Source organism: Rhinolophus sinicus, linkage group LG03 (assembly GCF_036562045.2).
Source record: "Rhinolophus sinicus isolate RSC01 linkage group LG03, ASM3656204v1, whole genome shotgun sequence".
NCBI lineage: Eukaryota > Metazoa > Chordata > Mammalia > Chiroptera > Rhinolophidae > Rhinolophus > Rhinolophus sinicus.
In genome coordinates this window covers 45,200,933-45,227,570 of record NC_133753.1, presented here as the reverse complement: position 1 = coordinate 45,227,570, position 26,638 = coordinate 45,200,933, and the positions used below count along the sequence as shown (strand labels likewise).

Genomic DNA, 26,638 nt, shown 5'->3' with positions numbered 1-26,638 from the left:
AGGGACCCTGAAAAGGTTATCATGAACACAGTGAGAGAACACAGGATTCTGGATATAAATGGGTCTATTTTTCTAAAGTTGCCATATATCTATTAATGAAAAAAAACTAAACAGTTAACTTCAAAATCTACAAGGCATATTATTTGGATCCATAACAATAATTATTTTTTAAAAAGACTTACCCCAGGTCTGTAAGTGGAGGCTTATCTCTCCCTCTTCTGTAGCAAAGGTAAATCTGTGGCCCTACAAGACTTCCATTATTGAGGTCAGCTGACAATCCAGTTGGGGTAACGTCAATACACGTATAATCCAGTGGCACTTCCTCCCCAAGAGATTTAATAATAACTGAAACATCTGTGATAGGTTCTTTTGGTTTAGCTACTTTATGACAGGCGTCATTGAAATGAATTTCTTCTTCAAGAGGCTTTGAAACATCAGTCAATCCTGCTACAACAAAGTAGTCAGCAACACGAGGCCCCTTATCTTCAATCATCTTCCATTACAGAGGTTACATCTAAAAGAAAAGTAAAAGACTAATATTTTCCTATAGTAAACCAAATAAATATGTGGTTTATGAGTAAATAAGAACAAAAAACTACAAAAAGAGCACTACTTCCTTGATAAACACACTAGGACTACACGTTTTACTTTCATATTTCAAAAAATGGGAATATATTTAGCATTATTTATGATTATAAAAGTAACGCCAAGAATTTCCAGTTTGGGCAATATGGATGCCTAGATGACTTAAGTAGACAGAAAAAAAAACAAAAAACAACCCCACATCCTTTTAAATGCATAGATTAACGTGTAAAAATGTAAGGGCCCAGCGCCCCAAAACAGTGAGGAAACCAAAGGCCAGATTGCAATATATAAGCTGATACTGGGTGGGGGAAGTTTGCTGACTTCCTCAGTAATCAAAGGGTTTGTGTTTTAAAAGGTATTACAGGGACACACTACAAGGCTTTGGGACCAGATAGGACAAGCAACTGAAACTGAGACATCTGTATATAGACAAGAGCCTCAAAGGACTATATCCTGTTAAAGAATGGATTTTAAAATCCATCGACTGGTACAGGGAGATAAAGGTTGCCTCAATCTATCTGGTCCCTGCTTTGAAGGGTTAAAAAACACAACAAAACCAAAAAAACAGCCTCCTCTCCGAATGTATAATAGGCCTACTCACACTTGAATTTGAGGTTTGACTTTAAGCCAGCTGCATGATCCCAGGAAGCTCCAAACTGAGATATTAACAATAACGGTGTTCCCAGGCTAGTGATAACCCTGGGGAAGTAAATGCAAAACAGTTCTAGAGGGTATACCCTCAAACCAGGTTTTCCACACAAAGTACAACTGACCACGACTTCCTATTCCAAAACCACACAAAAACACAAAGAAAAATCCACTGAGTGGGTCTCAGCAGATGCAACAAACGGAAGAATTTCAAATAATAAAAGGCAGAGATTATAACAGGAATGCAGCTTATAACAAATTCAAAGAAAAAATACACAAAGTAGAATCCACCATGTATTTGTAAACACTTTAATTGTAAAATCTCCTTCAGTTGTCAAGTATCACTTAAACCTTATTTGTTTCTTTAACTAGGAGAATACACCCCCTCACAGTACTGTCATTACTTATATAATAATAGTTACACACAAAAGTTTAATCTAAAACAAGTTTTTAGACTTAGTTCCAATAAATGCAAACAAAGAATTCCGTGGACAAATAAATTAGGTATATATAGTACATGCCTATTTTGTATATTGTTTAGGAAACAAGCCTAAAGAAGAACCAAATGTTCCTATTTGTTTTCTTTAGAAGTATATGGCTTCTATGTAGCAATTCCCTTACATATAAGATTTTTGCACAAAATAGTAGGCTTCAACTTTTCAAAAATGCCTCCTAGACAGACAGTAAAGAGAAAGTAATAACCTGTTCTCCTGAGAAGGCTCTGCTATAAGTTGAATAGTTGCTCTCAGCTGACTGCAAATAACAGGTGCTCCACAAATAACAAACAGTATTACCCAGTTAACCATCTATTGATTCTCAAAAAGTACAAAAACAAAAGCACTTTTTTAAAAAGCACTTTTGTATTTAATTTTTTCTTCATTTCATTAAATAGTCTGAAATAATTTTTAACGGCTGCATAATATTTTATTTTATGAACATAACATTATTGATCCAATTCCTTATTGCTGATCATTTATTACTCTACTTATTTTAGTAATATTTTTTAAATGCTATGATGAATAACCTTGAACATAAACCTCTGGCTACAACTCTTGTTTCTTCAGGATAAATTTATTGAAGTTGAATTACTAAGAGTTACATAACCAGCCTCTATAAGTGTTTATGTACATTTGTGGGTGTATGAATTTTAAATTACCAGCTTTTGTGGAGCACTTTCCTCTTTTTATAATGAAGAGATTTAAATATTTTCCTTTTTCCTAGACTCTAACTTCACGATATTTAAACTAAAGCGTATAGTCACTATTTCATACAATGCAATCTTATGTCTTGCTATGCAGGAGAAGAGAAAGGGAATGGATATAGTACTATTATAAAAACATAAAAATATATTTAATAAGGCATTTTGAAAGCTACTATCTTAGTCATTGAAATAAACAGCTCTTATACTAATAAGCAGATATCTGGGAGAATTTGTATGAAAATTAGTTTTTGTTAGATTTTCTTGGCTCACAAATTTTAATGATTTGTTTTCATTCCCAACTGAACACACTAAATAACTACTAAAAGGGAACAAATTATTGTTCTTCATCAATACATATATGAAAAGAACAATCAATTTTAAAATGGTGATAAAATCCTCGAACATTTATTGAGAAAGAAATTATGCATCACTTCAGTTCTCTTGCCTTGTTGTTGTTATTTCCCATTTGTTCATTTGAGGGCAGAGAGTGGTTAGGAAGGTAAGCAGGGTTAACAAAGTATATAATGCCAAGATCTTAGCTGGCAGCATTCTAGGTGATTTCTTGAAAGATCTAAATGATTTTTAATTCACTCATGAAGAATCTATAATTCTGAAAATGCACCTCTACTTTTTATTTTAAATCAACCGTTTTTAAAGTACATTTGACAAAGAAACAAAAACTCATAGACACAGACAACAGTTTAGTGGTAAGGAGGGGTGGAGAAGAGGGAAAAGGGGGTCTCCTGATGGAAGGAGAACTGACTCTGGGAGGTGAGCACACAGTGTGATATATGGATGATGTATTATAAAAATGTACATTTGAAACTTATATAATTTTACTAACCAATGTCGCCCCAATAAATTTAATTAAAAATAAATAGATAAATAGATAAAAATAAATCAAGTAAATTTGAGGTTTAGAAGGTAGGGGGAAGACACTGTTAAAAATTACAAGGCAAAGAAAATACTGAAAATCTTTAATATAGAAATGAATAATTAATAGTATTTTCTAACAATTCCATTAAACTAAGAGACTTCCATTGGCATGTGAAATTTACAATCCTCATGGAAAATACTAATTACAGACAAAATACTAAATAAAGACAAAATGCCTTGTATTGGCAGAGCCACTAAAAATTACTTGGAAAGAGCATTAGAGGAAAGCATTCTTAGTCACACACACAACTTGGACTTTTAGTTTAGTATATCAGAGCAAAAACCTCTAAAAAAGTAGGAGGTAAATTTCTTTCCTTTTCCCCTCCCTCGATCCCTCCCTTATTTATTAATTTAATTTATTTATTTGACGTAAATTTCTTGCAATTCATTTTGGAAACTAGGGGTCACACAAAACAAGCATTTGATCCAACAGTTCTCTAATGAACCACAGTAATATAAAACCCTGAAACAATTTTACTCAAGCTGAAGTAACAATATGTAATACATCATTAACTAATTATTGTGTTTAATTCTTCTTTGTTCAACATGATATAGATAACGTAAGGAGTTAGCTCATGAAATGTTTATAGGCATCTTCTTAAAATTTCAGATACCCATTTACCTAGTATTTCACTTCAAATTACATCTATTTTCTTTGAGAAGAGCAAACAAGAAAGATGTGCTCTCTAATTCCAAAAAGGTACATGAGAACTAAATTAAGAAATCATTACAAGAAAGTTCTAATCCATTCAGCAACTAATGGCAACTGATTTATTTTTCTCCCTTTCAATCTCTGACCAATCAATTCAGATTTTATTTTATTATTTATTTTTAAATTTCTTCAATTACTCTATGAGGTCAGAGTAGTTAAGCATTTGCTACCTAGGCTAACTATAAGAACAAGAAAAGGCAAGAGTGGAAATCAAAGGAAACATTTTGAAGATACATGAAAAACAAAAAATCTGAACATAAAAGTTTTACCAAATTATAAACTATTATGAATGGTAAAAAGAGCAAAATGTCTTTCAGATAAAGCCTGATAAACAGTCACAATTTCAAGACATATATAAAAATGGCTGATAACTAAATGGACCAATTCAATTGACCCTCAGTCCAGTTAACTTTAATAAATAAGCTAGAAGAAATTTTCCTTTTAAAATGTAACTCCACAGTTAAGAACCTAATCTAGCTCATCGTTTCTTACATTATCAAAACTAGGGACCCTCGTTCCCATCTTTTCTAAACTTCGTCTCTCATTTTTCTTCCAACTAAGGTAACTTATCTACTTCCCTTCAAATGTAGTTTTGCTCAATATACTACAGTATTTCCTCTTTCTAGTCAATATCTTTTCATTGTATTTTTCAAAAAAATTAAATTTATGTGATTTTCATTTCAACTTTATGAATTATACAAAATGGCAGAAATAAAAAGAAATTCAACAATCCCATTCACAATAATAAATCTGGTTTATAACTGACAATGTTTCCTAGTTTCCTTTGAGAACAGAAACTACCCTTCTAATCCTCATGCACAGGTATAATATAGAACACAAATATTTATATTTTTTTATTTAATAAGCACTTTTATAAACTGCTATAATATTCATAATTATAGTAAATGACTACATAATATTCCATCAAATAAAAATAGTATACACTACAGCCAGTACCCCATTTTTTCCATTCCCAGCTAGTACCCTAAGTATAATAGGTACGCTTAAAAAATATTTGTTAAAAGAATGAATAGTTCACTCTATAACCTTTCTCAAGCATATTATACTAAATATGTATCTTTTTTCTGTAATTCAGAATCAATTTTCTGAACCTCAATTACCTTAAATACTGCAGTTGTTGAATGTAGGACATAGATAGACTAGATGATTTGAGTCTAGCAAATCAAAACCAAAACCATTAGGACCTTAGACAAATTTAGAAATTTACTGAATAAGTAATTGATTCATTCATTCAATAAATTTTTCATAGATACTTACTAAGACCTGACACTATTCTAGTAGCCAGTGACAACATTGATGAAAGTAGTAGCCCTGCCTTCAAGGAGTTTCTTGTTTAGTTCTACTTTCCCACATATCTTTCTGTACTTTCATTCCCCTATAGCCATCTTTTCTATCACCTTCCAGATTCCAAGTGCTTCCCTTTACCATGCCCAACGTTTCCCTACCATTTCCCCCCCAAAGCTCCACATGGACAAATGTCTATTTTATTGTCCCTTTTCCCCATCTCCTCAAAAACGGGCACTCCTTCAGCATGAGCATTCTATGGAGATTTTGAAAGGAAAGAAATCTTATTTGTATATCATATTTAAGAGTATGTTAACTTCCTTTTAAAAAGGTTTAGCCCACCTAAGGCAAACTTGGCTTTTTAAAAGTAAGTTTTATTAACCCAAATTGATGGACTATGTGGGACAAATTTCTTGAGCAAGGGGGCTTACCTGTCCCCTAGTCTACTTTGAACCACCTCCCCTCTCTAAATAGTTATTCTCAAGCAAAAACCAACAACAAAAAAATCAAAACATAATTGTATAATTCAACAGCTCCCGTCTGAAAGACTGCCAAAGCCTGATTTTAAAAAAAGTTAAGAATAATAGACATTTAAAGGAGAAGGGATCTTATTGTTAGTCATAGTCTAATCCCTCATTTTATAGCCAAAGAAAGTGGCTTACTTACAGATATCTAGCTAGTTAGTGGTGGAGGCTGGGCAAGAACTCAGGTCCCTTCATTCAATGTTCTTTACATCTGAGGATGCTGCCTCTAATAAATGGTCATTAATACTGACCCAAGGCACATCTTAAGACATCTTTCAATAAGCTCTTTTGTGTCACTAATCATAATCATTATGTGGTAAATATATGCCAAATTCTTGTTAAGAGATCTGCTAAATTAAACTTTTAATGTTTAATACAGAAAACAGCTAATACAAACAAATCAAAACGAAAAACAAAAACTACTTACACATTACTGAAGGTCTTTTTCCGAAAATGATGCCAGATCTTACTTGGGACTTCTGCAAGCCTCAGAGTTTGAGAAATACTGCCTTGAAAAGAATAAGAATTGAGTTTAATTCCAGTCAAACATTGCCCCTAAGATGTCTAAGGATACTTAGAGTTCTGTTAACAATGATAATTTTCAAACAAAATGCTTGCATATATTATTTTCATATGTTTAAGAGCCAATAAGTAATTTTCAAATACCAGCTCTTCCAGAAAACACATTTCAGTCAAGAATTCACACACACACACACACACACACACACACACACACACAAACACAGCAGATAAGGGAAAGACAAAAGAATTAAAATAATAGGTAATGACACAAGAGTAAATATATAGAAGCAAGGAGTGTTAAGAAAAACATGCCACTTATGAGGTATTATATAGTATCTCATTCGAGAAAAAAATATACACATTTAAGATAGTTTAAATATAGACGCCAGTAGCTTACATATACGTAACAACAGTGTTTCCCCGAAAATAAGACCTAGCCAGACCATCAGCTTTAATGCGTGTTTTGGAGCAAAAATTAATATAAGACTCGGTATCATATTATACCCGATCTTATATTATATAAGACTTGGTATTTTATATATTATATTATTATTATATTATATTATATAAGACTGGGTCTTATATTAAAATAACACTGGGTCTTATATTAATTTTTGCTCCAAGACACATTAGAGCTGATGGTCCCGCTAGGTCTTATTTTCAGGGAAACATGGAAGTTTCAAAGAAGTCAACCTGAAAGTATTTTCCCTTTGTTACAAGTTTTAAAAATACTATTTAAATAGAATCAGTTACAACAAATTCTTAACAAGATATGGTTGAAATCTCATCAAGGAACCCAAGTCTTCTAAGGTAATAAACACTGCTGTACTATGGGATTCAATACGCCATTATCATATTTTCTTTTTTTTTTTTTTTTTTTTTTTTTTTTTTTTTTGTGTGTGTGTTTCTTTTTTTTTTTTTTTTTTTAATTAAATTTATTGGGGTGACAATTGTTAGTAAAATTACATAGATTTCAGGTGTACAATTCTGTATTACATCATCTATAAATCCCATTGTATGTTCATCACCCAGAGTCAGTTCTTCCATCACCATATATTCGATCCCCCTTACCTCCCCCCACCCCTTACCCTCTGGCAACCACTAAACTATTGTCCGTGTCTATGAGTTTCTGTTTCTCATTTGTTTGTCTTGTTCTTTTGTTGTTTTTGGTTTATATACCACATATCAGTGAAATCACATGGTTCTCTGCTTTTTCTGTCTGACTTGTTTCGCTCAGCATTACTCTCTCAAGATCCATCCATGTTGTCACAAATGTTCCTATATCATCTTTTCTCACTGCGAATAGTATTCCATTGTGTATATGTACCACAACTTCTTTATCCATTCATCTATCGAAGGACATTTTGGTTGTTTCCATGTCTTGGCCACCGTAAACAAAGCTGCAATGAACATTGGAGCACACGTGTCTTTATCTCTAAATGTTTTCAGATTTTTTGGGTAGATACCCAGGAGAGGGATTGCTGGGTCATATGGCAATTCTATTCGTAATTCTTTGAGGAACCTCCACACTGCCTTCCATAACGGCTGCACCAGTCTGCATTCCCACCAACAGTGTATGAGGGTTCCTTTTTCTCCACAACCTCTCCAACATTTGTTACTATTTGTCTTGTTGATGATAGCCATTCTGACTGGGGTGAGGTGATATCTCATTGTGGTTTTGATTTGCATTTCTCTGATGATTAGTGATGTTGAGCATTTTTTCATATGTCTATTTGCCATTTGTATGTCCTCTTTGGAGAAATGTCTCTTCAAGTCCTCTGCCCATTTTTCAATTGGGTTGTTTGTTTTTTTGTTGTTGAGTTGCATGAGTTCCTTGTATATTCTGGATACTAGCCCCTTATCGGAGGCACTGTTAGCAAAAATCTTCTCCCATTCAGTTGGTGGCCTCTTTATTTTGTCAATGGTTTCTTTTGCTGTGCAGAAGCTTTTAAGTTTCATATAGTCCCATTCGTTTATTTTAGCTTTTACTTCCATTGCCTTTGGAGTCAAGTTCATAAAATGCTCTTTGAACCCAAGGTCCATAAGTTTAGTACCTATGTTTTCTTCTATGCAGTTTATTGTGTCAGGTCTTATGCTTAAGTCTTTGATCCATTTTGAATTAACTTTGGTACATGGTGACAAATAGCAGTCCAGCTATTGCTTTACTTTCCATACATGCATAAGAAAACTTGGAATAGAAAATGGGTAAAATCAGGCCGGCCTGGGGGCTCAGGTGGCTGGAGCGCCATGCTCCTAAAGCCAAGGTCGCCGGTTCCATTCCCACATGGGCCAGTGAGCTGCACCCTCTACAGCTAACATTGTGAACAACAGCTCTCCCTGGAGCTGGGATGCTGAGTGCTGCCATGGACTACCCTGGGCGGCCATGAGCAGCCGACCAACTGCCTCAGCCAGGGGAGCACAAGGCTCATAATACCAGCATGGGCCAAGGAACTGTGTCCTAGACTGAGAAACAACGGCTTGCCCCAGAGTGGTGGGGTTAAGGGGGTGGAAAGGGGGAAAAAAAAGAAAATGGGTAACATCTATTTAGTAGAGCATTCTTTGATGTAAATGGAAAGTCATGCTCCACAGAGTGTGCTTCCTGGAGCTACATATGTCAAATTATCTTTCAGCACAGATTCTTTTAAATTGTTTTTTTGGTTTTTTTTCATGTGTAGAAAGCACATAATGATTCAATATTTGTATATATTGTGAAATGATCACCACAATAAGTCTAGTTAACATCCATCACCATAGTTACAGAATTTTTTTTCTTGTGCTGAGAACTTTTAAGATCGACTCTCTTAGTAATTTCATTTATGTAATATAGTACTATCAACTATAGTTGTCAAGCTGTACACTACATCCTCATGAAATGATTTTATAATTGGAAGTTTGTGACTTACTCTCGTCACCCATTTTGCCCAACCCTCACCCCACTTCTGGCAACCACTAATCTGTTCTCTGTATCTATTAGCTTTTTTATTTTAAGATTCCACATATAAGTGGAATCATATAGTATTTGTCTTTCTCTACCTGTCTTATTTCACTTAGCATAATGCCCTCATGTTCCATCCATGTTATCATAAATGGCAGGACTTCTTCCATTTTTATAGCTGAATAATATTCTATTGTGTTTATATATTTTTTCTTTATTCATTCATCCATCAATGGACACTTATGCTGTTTCCATGTCGTGGCTATTATAAATAATGCTACAATGAACATGAGGGTACAGGTATCTTTTCGAGTTAGTGTTTTCATTTTGTTCAGATAAATACACATAAGTAGAATTTCTGGTCCATATAGTAGTTCTATTTTCAACGTTTTGAAGAACCACCATACTGTTTTCCACAGTGGCTACACCAATTTACATTCCCACCAACAGTGCACAAGGCTTTCTCTTTTCTCCACATCCTCACCAACACTTGCTATTTCTTGTCTTTTTGATAACAGCCATTCTAACAGGTGTAAGGTGAGATCTCCTTGTGAGTTTGATTTGCATTTCCCTGATTATTAGTGATGTTGAGCACCTTTTCATGTACCTGTTGTCCATTTGTATGTCTTCTTTGGAAAAAATTCTAGAGATCCTCTGTCCATTTTAAATCAAATGTTTTTTGTTTGTTTGTTTGTTTTTTTAACTATTGAGTTGTATGAATTCTTTATATTTTTTGGATATTAACCCCTTGTCAGCTATCTGATTTGCAAATATTTTCTCCCATTTGGTAGGTTGCCTTCTCATTTTGTTGATGGTTTCTTTTGCTGTGCAGAAGCTTTATAGTTTGATGTGGTCCCACTTGTTTATTTCTGCTTTTGTTGACTTTGCTTTTGGTGTCAAATCCAAAAAATCATCACCAATACCAACGTCAAGGAGCTTACTATCTATATTTTCTTATGTAAGTTGTATGGTTTCAGGTCTTACATTCAAGTCTTTAGTCCATTTTGAATTATTTTTGGTGTATGGTATAAGACAGTGGTCCAGTTCCATTGTTTTGCATGTGGCTGTCCAGTTTTTTCAACACCATTTACTGAAGAGACTGTCCTTTCCCATTGTATATTCTTGGCTCCTTTGTTGTAATTGACCATATATGCATGGATTTATTTCTGGGCTCTCTATTCTATTCCGTTGAGCTATATGTCTGTTTTTATGCCCAAAAGGTTGCAGTACATTTTCATTTATTTGTGTCTTCTTCAATTTCTTTCATCAACGTCTTACAGTTTTCAGTGTACGAGTGTTCTACCTCCTTGGTTAAGCTCATTTTTAGGCAATTTATTATTTTTGATGCAATTGTAAATGGGACTGTTTTCTTAATTTCTCTTTCTGATAGCTCATTATTCATATATAGGAACACAACAGATTTCTGTATGTTGATTATGTATCCTGAAACATCACTAAATTCATATTCACAGAGTGATATGAGTACGTCAATGTGTTTCTTACAGCTGCATATGTTAAATTATCTTTCGGCAAGACTTCTTTAAATTGCTATTATTTTTAACTGAAACTTTTCTTTTGAGATAATTGTACATTCACATTCATTTAAAGATCTACAGAGATCTGGTTTACCTTTTATTCAGTTTCTCTCAGTGGTAACAGCTCACAAAACTATAGTACCACATCACAGCGGAATGTTGCATTGATGCAATTTATCTACCTGATTTTAATTTCTCCAATTTTACCTGTATTTCATTTGTGTGTGTGTGTGTGGGGGTGTAGTTCTATGCAATTTATCACATGAGCAGCTTCATGTATTTATCACCAAAGTCAAGATACAAAATAGTTCCAACACAAGGATCCCTAGTGTTGACTTTTTGTAAGTCCTGTCCCCTCCCCACCACTGTCCCTAATCCCTGTGGAGCGGTATATTTTTAACAGAGAACACATACAGCCTATGAAAGGAAAAGATAATGTGTCTAAAAGCAACACTCTGTTACAAAATAAGTGCAGAAACAAACCAAAGAAAAAAGTGTAAGCATATATGGTGTGGAAAGACTTATTAGTCACATTTACTCAGCCATCTAGAACATTATATTTGAACATGATTATACAAACATATAAATGCAAGACATACGTATGCACACAAAAGATAAGAAGGAGTGTTCATCTACTAAATTGCAATGAAGATCAATCTCCTTAGTTCTGAGATAAATTTTTCTATTATTGTTTAATTCCAGACTGGAATCAAGTGTACAACATAAAATAATGCGACAGAACAACTACAATGCAACTCCTAGATATATAAGAACATAAAAAGTAGTCTTTTACTGTGTTCAGGGACAACTCTGTCCCTCAAGAAAAAAGTTAGAACTAGAGTAGCTGACTTTCCCTTGAGAATACAGATTTGATTTGGATAGAACAGGCACAGATGGGAAATAACTGAATGTTAACATACAGGTAACTTTTGTCTCTCCAGGCAGACTATAAACAATTGAAAGGCAGGAAACTTGTCTTTTGTTTCTTTTGATTCTCTCACATAGTTTACGGCGGTTATAAACGCATGGTAAGTGTGTACTCGTAAATATTAATAAATGAATAGTCTGCACAGGAAGACTGGGCAAGTTAAGACACCACAGCATTACAGAATTTTAGAGGTAGAAGGATTTAGTTTCAATTATTTTTACGCTTGAAGAAATTAAAGCATGTAAGTTAAACAGCTTGCCTAAGACCAAATACATCAATTTATGACTCAACTCTTCATTTAATGTGGAGTTGTAATACACCATACTTCAATTCAAGAATGGAAAAAGAAAGCAATTCCCTGGGGAGACCTGTTCATTAATTAGTGAGCATGGGCTTTGATGGACAAAAAAGTTAACAGGTAAATAGGAGAAATTAAACTGGTTGAAAAGAGTGGGGCAACTAACAGGTAAGAAAAAGATGACCAAAAATAAAAGAATAAAACACAAAAGAAAATAAGTTGAACAAAGAGATATGGTGAAAAAAGAAAACAAAAGATGAAGGGAGGAAAGTATAAATGGGATAAAAGTAAAAAACAGTGCAGAAATGGGGAAAAGTGAGAAACGGTTAAAGAGAGATGGGGAAATGGTATCTGGAGAATTTTTAATGCTATTTACATTCTTTTAAAATTAAGAAACTATGAGATTTACCATTCCTATGGTGAAATCAGATTCTGTATAAACTAACAGTAACAACAAAAATCAACTACGTCTTATACTGAAAATCTGTTCATATTCTTCACTCTGTGTGAAATGCAAATATATGATGCTTACCAGTCTAAAGTGAAAGGGAAGTCTAATTTTATTTTGTCTCTCGCACCATCTTTTCTTACTTAATTTCCCATATGCATACCACTCCCATATCGCAAAGTTCTTACTTCCTCTTTGAATTATCACAAGCATTTGTTAGCCGGTATCTATCAGGTTGATGCAAAAGTAATTGTGGTTTTTGCAATTATTTTTAACCTTTTAAACTGTAATTACTTTTGCACCAACCAACCTAATACAATGAATTGTTGGTTCCACTGAAATCTTCCCACAAGTTTCTCTCAAACACACAATATCTGTTTTTTCATTATCTATTTCACAATCATACACAAGCTACTCGAAATAATATTCCTTGGGGTAACTAAAAAGGCATTTGCATACGATGAGCAATCTAAAATTCACCTATACTAACATGTAATAAAAATGAGATCCAGTGATTAAAAATATCACCTCTTGAATAATAGATGTACAGATTTATAGTTTTGTCATCTGATTAATGCTAAACATTTTAATTTCTGAACTATGTCATTTCACCACCTATTTAAATATACTTTAAGCCTTTTTAAACATCCCTTTCCACTTTTCCCCACAAACTGCAACAAATAACAAATTCATTAGTTAACAAGACCTGAAAAGAACTTTGAGAATTAATTAATACTTGAAAACAACTTTGAGAATTGTTATTCTTCCAGTTAATAATGATTGATACAATTTTTTGATTTGTAGAACTTACTGGATAATGAAAGACGACAAACAAACAGTTCATACACAAGGAAACCCAAATACCAAAATGCTTGGAAGAATTGTTAGCCTTGCAAATAATTAAAGAAATTAAACTTTGACGTACTATCCACTAAATTAACAAGTATGAACAAAAAACATTAAACCTAATGCTGGTTGGTGGTATTGTAAGAAAAATAAGCGTACTTAAAAACAGTTAATGGCACTACGAATTAGAAAAAGCTTTCTGAAAAGTAATACAGTAATTACTTAAAACTAATCGTACTCCTATCAACAGCTAATTCTATTTTGGTAAAAATCATCTCAAAAAAATATCTTTTTAAAAAATCAAACTGTTGGTCTAGATTATTTAGACCCTCTTTAAAGTTTCATAGAATTTCAGAGTAGAAAAGGACCTGAAAAATCTGGTTCAATCTCATCATTTTGTTGATGAGGAAATTCAAGTGTAGGAAGGCAATCTGAGTTGCCCAAAGTAGCGCAGTTCATCATTAGCAGGGCAAGGCCTGACACACCTTATCCCAGATATCTTGCTACTGTACTATGTAGACTACTGCACAGAAGCCTGAAACAATGCCCCAGGATTGAAGAGGACAGGCAGATCAACTTAGTGAAGCTAGATGACACATTGCTCTTTCTAAACATTCTGATGGCCAGCACCAGCCCTGGACAAAGTATACCTTCTATTCTTAAACTCCCTTAACCTACTTTCAATAATCAAACCAACCTCCAGGATCTTCCCTTTCTTCATAGTCCCAAGAAAATGTGTTAGTCCCACTAACTGCTACTCACTTGCAAATTTACATCACCAACCATGACTCTCCATTGAGATTCAACATGCCGACTTTGTAACTTTATCTGTATCTATAATAGCCCAAACAGAACTATTTCTTTGGCAAATCTCCACCTTTAGACCCAAACCCCCACTTCCCTGCCACACACACACACACACACACACACACACACACACACACACACACACACAACTTATACTCTAAAAATTCACCAGGAAGGGCACAAATTTGAACCTGGGATTTTTGCATGTACATATTATCAGGCAAGGTAGTTGATATTCTCAAGGGAATATGAGCTTCAGGAAAGAAAAAAAATAAACACTGCAGGAGTACAAGGGAGAGATGGGGAAAAAAAAATCCAACAACAGAACACCCTATCCCAGAGGAAACAGAATTTATGGTCCAAACAGAACATATTTCTTAAATAAGCATAACAAATATCCTCAGAAAACTAAAGTAGGCTATTAGGAAAATAAGGGAAAATGAAGAACCAACTAAAAATACTCAGTGTTAAAACTATAATAATAAAAAAAGTTAAAGTCAGATAGGTTAAATAACAAAATGAATATTGTAAAAACTAAAGTCAATAGATGATCAGAATGAGATGTTAAGACGGCATAAAGAAACTGAAAATATGTATTTTAAAAGGTTTAAAATATGGAGGCTTAAGAGAATGAGAAGACAATCCACAGACTGAGAAGAAATATTTGCAAAGACATATCTGATATACGACTGTCATTCAAAATATGTAAAGAATGCCTAAAACTCAACAATAAGAAATTTAACCACCCGATTCAAAAATGGGTAAAAGACGTGAACAAACACCTCACCAAAGCTATACAGATGGCAAGTAAACCTATGAAAAGATGCTCCACATTATACATCATCAGGAAAATGCAAAGTAAAGTAACAATGAGAAATCACCACACCCTTATCAGAATGGCCAAAATCCAGGACACTGACGACACCAAATGCTGACAAGGATGTGGGGCAACAGGAACTCTCATTGCTGGTAGGAATCCAAGATGGTACATACAGTCACTTTGGAAGACAATTTGGCAGTTTCTTACAAAACTAAGCATACTCTTAGCACATGATCCAGCAATCACACTTCTTGGTATTTACCCAAATGAGTTAAAAACATTTCCAAACAAAAACCTGCACATGGATGTTTATAGCAGTTTTAGTCATCATTGCCACAATTTGGAAGGGACTAAGATGTCCTTCAGTAGGTGAATGGATAAACTGTGACACATCCAGACAATGGAACAGTATTTGGCATTAAAAAGAAATGAGCTATCGGGCGGCTGGTTGGCTCAGTTGGTTACAGCACAGTGCTCTTAACAACAAGATTGCCGGTTCGATCCCCACCTGGGCCAGTGTGAGCTGTGCCCTCCACAACTAGACTGAAACAACTACTTGACTTGAAGCTGATGGGTCCTGGAAAAACACACTTAAATAAATAAAAATTTTAAAAAAGGAAATGAGCTGTCAAGCTATGGAAAAGACATGGAAGAACCTCACATGCATGTTACTAAGTGAAAGAAGCCAATCTGAAAATATATCATTCCAACTATATTCTGGAAAAGATAAAACTGAAGACAGTAAAAAGATTAAGGGTTGCCAGTGGTGAGGGAGGAGGAATAAACAGGATGAGCATAGAGGATTTTTAGGGCAGTGAAACTACTCTGTATGATACTATAATGGTGGATAGTGTCATTACATATTTGTCCAAACCCACAGAATGTACAACACAGAGTGAAACCTAATGGAAACTGTAAACTTTGGGTGATAATAATGTGTCAGTGTAGGTTTATGAATTGTAACTACTGTACCATCTGGTGAGAGATGCTAATTGTGAGGGAGGCTGTCTGTCTGGGGGCAGGAAATGTTCTATGAAACCTTGATTTCCCCCTCCTAGCTGACTGGAGACACTTGCCCAAAATTGACTTTTCTCCCAGGGGTTTAAATGGGATCACAGAACCATAAGTGAATATATGAGTTTAAGAGGTAGAAGACTTGTTCAGTCATGCACAGTAGTAAAAGACAACATGCAGAGAGAGAAACATGAAGTGGACAAGTAAGGAGAAGCGGGGAGGCCATGCTGCCTGAAGGCGGTGAGAAAACAGCTGCTGGTGTAACAGATGAGTTTCCAGTTCCTGGTTCCCCTCCCCCTCGTGAAGCCTGGCTGTACTTCCATCTTCAGGTACTGTGAAATCCCCAGTATCCTTGCCATTAATAGTAATTCCTTTTTTTCTTCTTCATTTTTTGAGTACCTTAGTTTGAATGTGGTTTTTAGTACTTATAAACCAAAGAGATTTTAAAAGCCTTATAAAAGAAAAGGTCAAGTATGAATATCAAAATGTTAGTTAATCATAGGAGGAAAAAAAGCCTTGTTAAAAAATGGCTGTTACAGTGGTATCTTCAGGCATTCCTCAGCATGAGAAAATGGAAAATACTCACCACCCATAACAGGTTCAAACAATCTCCTATAAATCCAACTTCAGCAGAGTTGTGAGTCAGTATGAATAAAATTCTATTTCAAAGTTCAGAAAAAAATGAGAGATTAAGGTATAGGGAATCTCTTACAGCTTATTAGAACAAATGATTTTTTAAAGAAAAATAATACACTCACTACAATTTTGACCAAAAAAAATAAAAAAATGGTTAGGAATATGTCTTTTCTGGTTAGTAACAGCCAGTTCTATCTAACAAGCCTAAATATCATTACACTGTTTTCCCCATCCATCTACACCCATTTCTCTTAAAAACAGGACACTTCAGAATCCTCAACTAAAATACTTAGTCGGTACTCGAAGACAGTGACCTATAAAAAAGAGAAGCATTTTCCAATGGCACAGCCATTATTACATGGCATTAACTTCTAAAACAAGACTGATATATTAGGTTTTCTATTCTATTTTGATAGTTTGTTAGTAAGAAATTTCCTTTTTAAACTCAGACTTAAAAAAAATCCAAAAAGCTAGGTTCTTTAGTAAATTTTCAAATGAAAGGTGAAGAAGAATCCCAGTAACTTGTACTGTCCCTACGTTAAAAACAAGACAAACTTACATTTGTAAGAAAAACTGACTAGTTTCACATAATCAAAATTTAGCGACACTAGGAAAATCTACAAATGTAACAGCAAGTTCAAAGATAAAAACGAACAAAAGGAAAAAAAGTACTTCTATCAAATTCACCAAGATTATATACACAGTTCTGATATTAAAACAAAAACCAAAACGGGGGGAGACAGTAAATTTAGCATAAAAGGAAAGGTTTACAGAAAAAGTAAACAGTGATTGCAATAAAATGACTTTAAGTAAACAAGTCTCAATTATTTATAATAATAAAAGAAGACAGAGGCGTTGGTAATTTTCAATGACTTATATTGCCTCTAGAATGTTTACTGAAATTACATCTGATTATGAGTGCCTAATATCCTGAGAATTTATTTTAAACCAAATAGTGAAAGAGTACTATGCAGGTTTGGCTCAGAAGTAGTAAGTTTTCCAATTCCTCCATTCTGCCCCCTGTTCAATCGTTCTTTACAACACGCTTAGTTTCTCTTCCAAATTAATTAAAAAAAGCACAATCTTAGCAGAGGATTCACCCTCACACCTTAATCTAAAACAGAAAAGACTGGTTAAATGCTATAGTACAGGCTATATAAAGATTAAGAGTAAATAAAGGGCATTCCTAGAGTTTCAACAGTGCTATTAATAAGAAAAGTGTGTTGAAATCTAAATAACTAAGAAATATTAATCATCATTAATGCCAATTTCAAATTTGTGACAGAACACCAAATGTTGGAGCTACTAGAAAGAAAGATGAATGGTCAACCTGCCATGACAGTCTCAAAATCTAGGAATGTACTTTCATTTTAAAACCCAGGACACGTTAATTCATTCATTAATTCCAGGCTAGTGGGATGGGGGAAGGAGAGACTCAGATAAATAAATTAAAACATTCTAAGGACAATAATAGCTATAACAGGTTATTTACTGAGCATTTACTAAGTATCAGCCTCTGTTCTGAGTATTTCACTTGCATTAACAAATTTATGCTTCACAACAATCTTAGGAAGACATCATTATGCCCACTTTACAGGAGGTATAAATAACAGTCAAATAGCAAAGCCAGATTTCAATCCCAAACAGTCTGGTGAGAGCCAGGTTTCCCACTTTTGGACAGGGGGTTACAGATAAGCAAGGAGGAAAAGCTAAAGGAACCACATGGTACTGAAGTAGAGTCAAAGATACCAATAAGAACTCACGTTTAGCTTCATATAGACACATATGGATAGATAGAAAAGCAGTTATACGGTTGAATATGTGGGTTAGTATGTATTTCCTAGGTACGAGAGGGCCTAGAAGCAATAGTATCCCAGCTGCAATGAGCACCCTCAGCGCCCAGATCTTGGTTTCTAGTATCATTCTCTAAGAAAAGTAACCAAGGAATCTTGGAGAAATGGTGTAGGGCTGAGGCAGGGAATATACAAGATGAGCCCAGAGTATCTTGTAGTCCCAAAAAGTAAGGAAGTGCTCAAAAAACAAAACAATGGCATCTGTCCTGTTGGTCACAGGAGCCAACCTGAAAAACATGGAACAATTTCAGCAACAAACTAAATAAAGTAGTAAAGGATTATAAACCAAAGTTACAAAATGAATATCCATGAGTCCATACTGATATAAATAAATAATTGAGTGAATGAATGAATAAATAAATACATAAAGGCTCCCTTACAGAAGAATTCCAAATAATTTTGTAGATACTCCCCTGTCAAGGAGTTAGCACTTAACTCCTCACCCACTGAGTGGGTGGGCTGCACTTGGTGACTTGTTTCCAAACAGTAGAATATAGGAAAACTTTACAATAGAGAAACCTGGCAAACAATACCTCAGCCAGGTGACTGAGGTTGAAAATATCAGTGATAAATCATATAGCTAGTATGTATCCTCGATGTGATACAATGACAACGGTATTTGACCTCTGTGGTCATCCTCCCCCAAACCAAAAACCCAGTCTAACTCTAAAAAAATATTAGACAAACCCAAATGGAGGGACCTTCTACAAAATACCTGACCCATATGCCTCGAAACTGTCAAAAATCATTTAAAAAAAGAAAATCTGAGAAGCTGTCATAGCCCAGAGGAGCCAAGGGAAACATGACAACTAAATGTACTGTGGTATTCTGGATGGGATCCTGGAACCCAAAAAAAGACATTAGGTGAAAACTAATGAAATCTGAAGAAAGTATGGATTTTAGTGAATAGCAAAGTTCCAGTGTTGGTTCCTAGTTTGTGACAAATACAACATAGAAATGCCAGACATTAACAATAGCGGGAACTGGGTGCAGGGTATATGGTAACTCCTCACAACTTTTCTGTAAATGTAAAACTATTCTAAAACTAAGTTGTTAAAAATAATAAAAGTTATTGCCTTATTGCCAGATTGATTTTAGTCCTTTAAGTCATGTATAGTGGGTTGGACCAAAATAGAAATACAGTTAATACTGTACAAAACAATCTCAACATTCATGAACAGTTTATAACAGTTTACATCTTAAGTGCCTAAAGTCATCTCATATGTGTACATTTTTATTCCTTAGTTGGTAAGCACTTTAGGAGCAGAAAACTCTCCTCTAAGCAGGAGACCACTCAAATTTTGGACTAAAGAAAAGTAGTGGCACTAATTACATTAATAAAAATTCCACTTGTTTTTTTCAAGTCCACAGTTTAAATAGTTTTAGGTGAAATATATTTACAGTACATTACTGAAACATTTCCTCCTAGTTTCAGAAGGAAAGAAATGTAATTATATGTATTCCAAGAAAGCATGTTGGAAAGTTTCATTAATAACAATATGCTATAGTATAAAATTCACAATAACTTGGGTCCAAAATGGTCATGTTCAAGAGATTTGGAAACCTCAAAAAACAAACTTCACTAACACTGGTAACTATCTTGAATAAATTTAAAAACAAATAAAAAAGCCTCTTGTAACAGAGTGAAATGCTCGGCCTCTCTGACTCCATCTTGCTCAAGTCCACTTTGTTCCCAGGGCCTTCAGGATAATAGCTTCTTGCATATAGACATGCTAATCATTACAGGAATTCTGTTTGCGGCCTGAGTGTTACAAAAGCAGCTCCACACTGGAAAATGCCTCGAATGAGGAGATACGGGAAGTATGTATTTATTGTTTATCAAAGATTTATGGGAACCTCATGACTGGACTCACTTCAAGGCGGGTCAACATACTAAGCACAATCTTTCTCCGTCCCCTGCTGAGACCCAGCTGTCTGTGATAGTCAGTCACCTCTTGCCCCTCCCGTTTCCCCATGCCCGTGACATAAAAGAAGCCTGACCTCTGTACTTCCTTAAGATGGAGTTGAGGTACCACTAAGTCTCCCATCTTGTCGGTGGGCACCTTACTGATCAATAACCTTCTTTACTCCAAACCCTGACGCTTTGAGTTTTGGCCTTTTGAAGCGTTGGGCACACAGACTTTAAACCAGTAACACTCTTATAAATCAGTAAGAAAAAGACAGCCCAATTAAAAACTACGTAAACGTACAGGCAAATCATTGAAGAGATAACCAAAAATGCTGACACCTAAGAGAAGATGAAGTGAAATAAAAATAGAAATGAAATGCCATTTCACACCAGTCAGATTGGAAAATACTGTATCAAAGAGTCTGACAACACTAACTGCTGGGAAGGATATGGAGAAAGAGAACTTGTTTGTCAACATCCTATAAATATCTTGTAAAGGAAAAATGCTTATATCCTAAGACGCTGCAATTTGACAATCAGGTATACGACCTGGAGAAACTCTGGCATATTGCTTCAGGAGATACAAGGAGGTTTATGAGACACTGTTTATAATAGATAAGAAATAAAAACAATCTAAATGCTCATCAACAGAGGAAATAATAAATTGCAGTATGCTCATTCAATGAAACACTATACACCAGTCAAAAAGAATGAACTAAACCTATAGGATCAACAAGGATTGAGGGGGGGGGAAAGTAAAATGAAAAAACCAAGTTTTAAAATACATCTACCATGACACAATCACATTAATAGCTGCTTAAATTTATCAGCATGTTAAAAAAAAAGAAGTGCCAGGCACCGTTTCAATCCCTTTCTATAAAGAAATTAATTTACTTTTTACAACAACCTTATGAGGTGGACACTTCTATTATCCCTGTGTGATAGATGAGGATAAGGAGGCATGGCAAGGTTTAAAAACGTGCCTAAGGTCACAAAACTAGTAAGTAGCAGAATCAAGATTCAAACTAGGGGAGTATGGCTCCAGAGTCCACATTCTTAAAAAGCATCCAAAGAAATGCCATGTTCATATATTATATAGTTCATTAAAAGGTAAACTGGAAGGATACATATTTAATTTATGCCTCTGAGAGGGGATCTGAGGAGAGAGGGAAAGGATGAAATTGGGGAGAATAAAAGGGACTTTAACTTGATCAGCAATGTTCAAGTACATGATAAAGATCTCTACTGCTCTTTTAGAATTCAGTGTGATAACTATGATTTACATGGTTTTTTTATACTAAACATATATCTGAAGCAAAAATTTTGTATAGTGGACACGTATTTACTACTTTTTCTGTATTTTTAAAACTTTTCAAAAATAAAAATGTCTCATCTACTATAAAACAATATTACAACAAAAATAAAAAGAAATTTAAGAAATTTCCAATCTCCCTATTTCAGCTTGATTTGGAAATGAGCACAGCTAAACTGTACTTTTATGTGTGTATATATACACTTTAACATACACATGGAAAATGTATTTTTACATGGATCAAAAGAGATACTAAATCAGAAACAGTATCTCTTATTATACATTTTGATGACTCACTATTCTCGGTGAAAATAGCACTAGCAGGAAAACTCCCTTGATATCTTTCTACCTCGTTTTTCTTGATAATGTGTTTCCCCAAAAATAAGACGTAGCCGGACAATCAGCTCTAATACGTCTTTCGGAGCAAAACTTAAATGTAAGACCTGGTCTGATTTTACTATAATATAAGACTGGGTATAATATAATATAATATAATATAATATAATATAATATAATATAATATATAATACTGGGTCTTATGTAATATAATATTATATAAGACCAGGTCTTTAATATAATATAAGACCTGGTCTTCTTTAATTTTTGCTCCAAAAGACACATTCGAGCTGATTGTCCAGCTAGGTCTTTCTTATTTTGGGGGAAACACAGTAGTTTGTCTCTTCTCTCTGTTTCTTTCTACCTGTTTGTGCTTTTTAAAAGAAGGAAGCAAGAAGGTACCAAGAGATTGTCATACACTTTAACTATAACAGTAACAACCACAGATGAACATATATGCAGCACTTCAGAATATAAGATTCCCCAACATACAATCAAGTAATGTCCCAAAAATGTGCTTGTAAACTGGTTGTCTGGAACTCAGAACATATTTTCCCATAAAGAAAGTAAAAAGAGAATATGAGAACCAGGAAAAAGATATTAGGTTGGTGCAAAAGTAATTGCGGTTTTTGCAATTGTTTAACCTTTTAAACAGCAATTACTTTTGCACCAACCTAATACCACCTGACGTACAAGGCCGTGAGCACTAAAACAGGAAAAACAGAGTGCACAATATGCCCTGATGGCCCAAGAAGAAAAGAAAGTGTTCTCAATCACAGTTTGAGGATGGAAATCATGTCTCATTCACCTCTGTATCCTCAGTGACTAGCAAAGTACAGTTGACCCTTGAATAACACTGGTGTGAACTGTATGAATCCACTTATAAGTGGATTTTTTCAATAAATAAGGTAAACGTATTTCTCTTCCTTGTGGTTTTAATAACGTTTTCTTTTCTCTAGCTTATTTTATTGTAAGAACACAGCATATAATACATGTACAAAATATGTGTTAATCGACTGTTTATGTTATTGGTAAGGCTTTAGGATTAGTAGTCAAGTGGTTGGGGAGTCAAAAGTCAGAGTGGATTTGTAACTGCACAGGGCAAGGAGGTTTTGGCGCTCTGAATCCTCGCAATGTTCAGGGTCAACTGTACCTGGCATTTCATAAACATTCCAAACAAACCTGCTGCTGCTGACTGATGAGGCAATGAGAAACAGGCTGAGTCAAACAGTCCATCAATAGGTGGCACTGTCAACACAGAACAGTTTGAGTGTAAAAACGCAAACAGAAAAGTGGTTGGAGTGTAATAATGTGCACTTTTTTTGTAAATACATGCACATTTGTAAAATTACTACCAGGTTGGTGCTGGTAACTAGAATGCCTTCACCTAAATTATTAGCTCTTAACATTATTGTGTATTGCATAAGCACCATATTTTGAGTTAGTTTGCTAATATGAATTCTAAAATAGTTTCTCTATTGGAGCTGTGGTTATATGGAATTTTCAGGATTTTTCCTATGACCCGTGAAAATATTTTAATGTCATTTCTGTGATTAGTAGAGTAATACTATTCACAAGACAGAATACAGAAAAGTATAAACATTAAAATAAAAATTACATACAATCCTAGCATCCAGAGGTAACATCTTTTAATATTTTATGTACTTCCTGCCAATCATTTTGCTACATGTGATTTTATAAATAACAACATAGCATATATTTCCTTATATTCTGATTTTTCCTCAACATAGTATACTTTCTCGTGTCAGTAAATATTTTTGAAAATAACTTTTAATAACTGCATCCATCACCTGGATTAATTATCATTAATTTCAATATCCCTCTAGTTTATGGCATTTTGACTGTTATAAATTTTTCACTATTATAGTAATGCACTATATAAATTAAACTTTGCATATATATAAAGTTCAACAGTGCTGTTTTAGGATTCAAAGTTATAACTATTGTATGTTGTAATAAAATGTGGCGTGCTCGACCTCTTCCCAACCCACAAATTCTACTGAGCAATAATAACTTGGGCATTAAACAAAAAAGGAAGAAATTTTTATCAACTTTTCTTCAGTCATTCTCTTTTTCTATATCCAGTAAGAAAGGGCAAAGTCCCATAAAGATAAGTCTCTGACATCAGAGAGGACAAGAAGAATAAGTCAATTTTCCTGCTAGAGCCACTTTGGTTTTCCACTTAGAATAATAAACCACGGATTTAAACAGGAATAGCACAAAATGCGTAATATATCAAATATCTCTATGTTGGTGCTTAAAGCCAAGTTTTTATTGTATGTAGACTGCTTAGAAAAAGTCTGTAAACAACAAAGATAATGTAACTAATATCAATCAATGAGAAAACAGTAAATTTTCTTTTACAATTCTGTCATGATTTTTATTATTTTTGAATGAATTAATATGTCATATACTTTATCTCTTCCTTCTTATAGCTGCCTAATTATTCCAAATATTATTCAAGCTGCCATAAATAGGCCAACAGCTACAGGAGCTTAAGAATCAATAACTAAGCCAGCGGTAATTCATGTGGAAAAGTTCAGAACAGGTCAGCATCAGCTTTCTGGCTCTCTTGCACAAATGGAAAATTGATATCACTTCACCAGTTTTCAAAAGTGTAAATTTATGTACATAAACTCAAAACTCAGGCCAAAATTTACCTATATTTATTCCCTGTATTGGGCTGGTATCAAGATCAATTAACTTCCCTAACAAGTACATTCTTACGAAATTCCACAATGTAATAGATCTATGTTTAATCATTCAGAAAAAGAAAATTACGTAACATATAGTATATATAATGATGCTAATAATATATTCTACTCTGGACTCCTAGTTGAGAGCTGCAGTGCAAAGGGAAATTGTGAAAATGATGTCAAAATTGCCCAAAACGTTTGATTTTGGCCAAAATACAATCTTTTGTTTCACCCTAAGTTCAAACGGTTCAAATAGATCCGAAATTCTGTATTAAGTTTCAAAAGCTGAATCCCAGAACTATCTACTTAAACATAAACGGAATAATTTGCCCAAAGTCTTTATTTATTACCCACTCATAGGTCTCCCAGAGACTACTTTTTACAATAATCTCAAATGGGCTACAATAGATTAGTGTAACCTGGGCTACGCTGTTTACAGGTGGCTCCGCCTCCTTCCACCGAGAGGAGAGAAGAGGTAGACTAGGGCAAGCAGAAAACAGAAAGAGACTACATACACCAAACAACAGCTTGTAATCTCGTAAAATTGCTTTTGTACACTTGGGCTACTATTTTCATTAATGCATAATACATTTTCAAGAACAACATATTCACGGAGTAATACAATTTCTGCCCTCACGGGTTTCTAGATGACTGACACGCGTTTTCTCCGCAAATAAATACATGCCTGTTGACGGATGCCCGCCCTTGCTGTAGCAAACAAGAAATAACTGTCCTGCAAGACAAAAACACTTCTCTAGGGCTCCGGGCATAACCATACGTTTGCTTAAAAGCACACTGAGACAGTAATAAAAATCTCCCAGCACATCTGTCATTTAAAAGCACGATCATGAAAAGCTGCCGCTGCGACCCAGTTTTAGGTCACACGCTCTTTCCTTTTTTTCTCCTCACCCAGAATGCGATCAACTTCAAAGGGAATGGTGGCAACCAGGAATCGTTTCACCGCCTCCCCCCGGCCCCCACCAAAGGCTTTGGGGTGGAGGGGAACCGATGGACCCGGAGGCTGACCCAGCTCACGCCGGCCAGGGTAGGCTAAGCAGTCCCCCGGGAGGAAAACCGGGTCTCCAGGGACCCGCCAGGCTCCCGCGGCAGCCTGTCTGAAATACCGGGCAGGTGGGATTCCGGGAAGCCACCTCCGTCTTACGTAACCGGCTTGTCAAAATCCCAGCTCCAGGACCTCCCCTCTCACCGCCCCCGTCCCCACCCCCACCTCCCAGCACCGCGAGCCCCAGGCCATCCCCGAATAGAAAACCCGAATGAAAACACTGGGGGCCCCCCACGCGTCCGACGCAGAGGCGCGGGTGCTCCTCTCAGCACCCGGGCGCTATCCCGGGGCGGATCGAGCCCGCGGAGGATCGCCCGGCTCTGAGAAGCCCCCGGACCGAGGTCGCGACCATCCACGCCACCTCTCCGAGCCCAGCCAGCCCCGCTCCGCATCCACGGCTGTCACCGCTCCGGGCCGTGACAGCTCCACTCGCCGCCGCTGTCCGCGTCGCCGCCCCCGCACTCACCTCACCGGGGGCTTCTGCGCGAGCAGCGGGTCGAGCTTGTAGAGCGGTGCCCGGTCCCCTCACGAGCAGCAGCGGGACACGAGGGGCTGAATGCCGCGGCGATCAGAGCCCGCTTAGCTCATCCCCAGCCCGGCGCTCCGCCCTGCGCGGCACCCCCGCCCGCCCAGGCCGCCGTCTCTGTCAGACGGGACTCCCCCTCCCCTTGCGGCCGCCGCAGCCTCCGCCTCCTTCTCTGGTTCCAGCAGCTGCGGCCGCCGCGGCGGCGACCCGCGCCATCTTGGC

General features: G+C 35.7%; 1 protein-coding gene across 13 annotated transcripts in view; it reads right to left on the bottom strand.

Moving 5' to 3' along the window:
• The window catches only part of DENND4A (DENN domain containing 4A), a 95,417-nt gene extending 68,783 nt beyond the window's left edge, over positions 1-26,634 (bottom strand). For 4 of the 13 annotated variants that reach the window (XM_019725583.2, XM_019725586.2, XM_019725589.2 and 1 more), the window contains exons 1-4: positions 26,357-26,624; positions 6,339-6,420; positions 1,187-1,284; positions 183-514 (exon numbers count right to left, since the gene is read on the bottom strand). In XM_019725583.2, coding sequence (XP_019581142.2) covers positions 183-493 — 311 coding nt within the window. In that variant the 5' untranslated portion in view covers positions 494-514; positions 1,187-1,284; positions 6,339-6,420; positions 26,357-26,624. Of the gene's footprint in view, positions 1-182; positions 515-1,186; positions 1,285-6,338; positions 6,421-26,356 lie in introns of all 13 variants that reach the window. The other 9 variants (XM_019725587.2, XM_074327533.1, XM_019725588.2 and 6 more) reach the window with 5 other exon arrangements.
• Positions 26,635-26,638: the final 4 nt, after the last annotated feature.